We start from the raw sequence: 1,029 nt of genomic DNA on the forward strand, positions 1-1,029 counted from the left end.
GCCGCCCGCATCCTGCCTCCCTCCCCCGCCCTCCTCCCTGGCGCTGCGAAGGCGGCGGGGGCGGTGGCCAGACCCGGACCCAGAAAATAAAAGGTGCTCGGTGTGAAGGCCCTGGGCTCAATCCCAGGGCTACCAAAGAGGGAAAAGCGGAAAAAGGTCGGGACGGTCATTTCAGGTCCCTGCGTTTTCCCACACGGGCTGGGGAGGGGTGCACAGGGCCCTGCCGGGCGGCAGGAGCAGGCCCCCTCAACAGAGGCTCCCCGGGGCTGCCTTTAATGTGCTGACTCTGGAGCCAGAGCGTTTTGCAACCCCCCCACCCATTTATCTTTTTTTTTTTTTTTTTCTGAGACTGCGTCTTTCCATGTTTTCCCAGGCTGGCCTTGAGGTCACAGCAATCCTCCCGCCTCAGCCTCCAGTACTGGCTGGGATGACAGGCGAGCGCCACCACGCGCAGCGAAGGACCCGATGTTTAAAAGGCCACCTTGGATCTAACGGCAGCGTGCGGAAATCTAAGTGCCAACCCCTACTCGGAGTGTGGTCACCATGTCCTGCAAACCTGGACCAGTGGAAATAACGAAATGGAAACATACAGGCCAGGGTGCCACCCGGTGGCCGGCGCTTGCCTGGCATGCAGGGGCCGCAGGCTCCAAAGCCAGCCCCGGAAAAAAAGAAAAACCTGGGCGTGGGCAACTTAGTAAGACTCTATCTCAAAAAAAAAAAAAGGGGCCGCGGATTCAGCTGGGTGTGAAGGCCCTGGGTTCCAGCCCGCTACCAAAACGAAACAAAACAGCAAGAAGCAAGTGGGCGCCAGGCACAGCTGCCCCACCGGCCCTGGCGCAGCCTCACCGGGAAGGACTTGATGGACCACACGATCTCGCTGTTCTCGGGCACCCACTTGACGCTGCCCACCGTGGTCTTGAACTTGGGTGAGTCGGCATCGTTGGGCACGGGGATGTGGATCTCCACGTTGTTGGCCGTGGAGCGCCGCTTGAACTGGCTCTTGGCCTGCGGGCCGGCACGTGGGTTAAG

General features: G+C 60.5%; 1 protein-coding gene and 1 long non-coding RNA gene across 2 annotated transcripts in view; one reads left to right on the forward strand and one right to left on the reverse strand.

The window, feature by feature from the left end:
- Positions 1 to 723, forward strand: part of LOC104876341 — an 11,256-nt gene extending 10,533 nt beyond the window's left edge. The window contains exon 3 of the long non-coding RNA XR_784314.3: positions 374 to 723. This is a non-coding gene — a long non-coding RNA (uncharacterized LOC104876341). The remainder of the gene's footprint in view (positions 1 to 373) is intronic.
- Positions 724 to 753: 30 nt separating this feature from the next.
- Positions 754 to 1,029, reverse strand: part of Ap1m1 (adaptor related protein complex 1 subunit mu 1) — an 11,851-nt gene continuing 11,575 nt past the window's right edge. The window contains exon 9 of the mRNA XM_033759504.1: positions 754 to 1,010. Coding sequence (XP_033615395.1) covers positions 769 to 1,010 — 242 coding nt within the window. The 3' untranslated portion in view covers positions 754 to 768. The remainder of the gene's footprint in view (positions 1,011 to 1,029) is intronic.

The sequence above is a fragment of the Fukomys damarensis genome, unplaced genomic scaffold, assembly GCF_012274545.1.
Source record: "Fukomys damarensis isolate Sample0158 unplaced genomic scaffold, DMR_v1.0_HiC HiC_scaffold_37, whole genome shotgun sequence".
NCBI classification, from domain to species: Eukaryota; Metazoa; Chordata; class Mammalia; order Rodentia; family Bathyergidae; genus Fukomys; species Fukomys damarensis.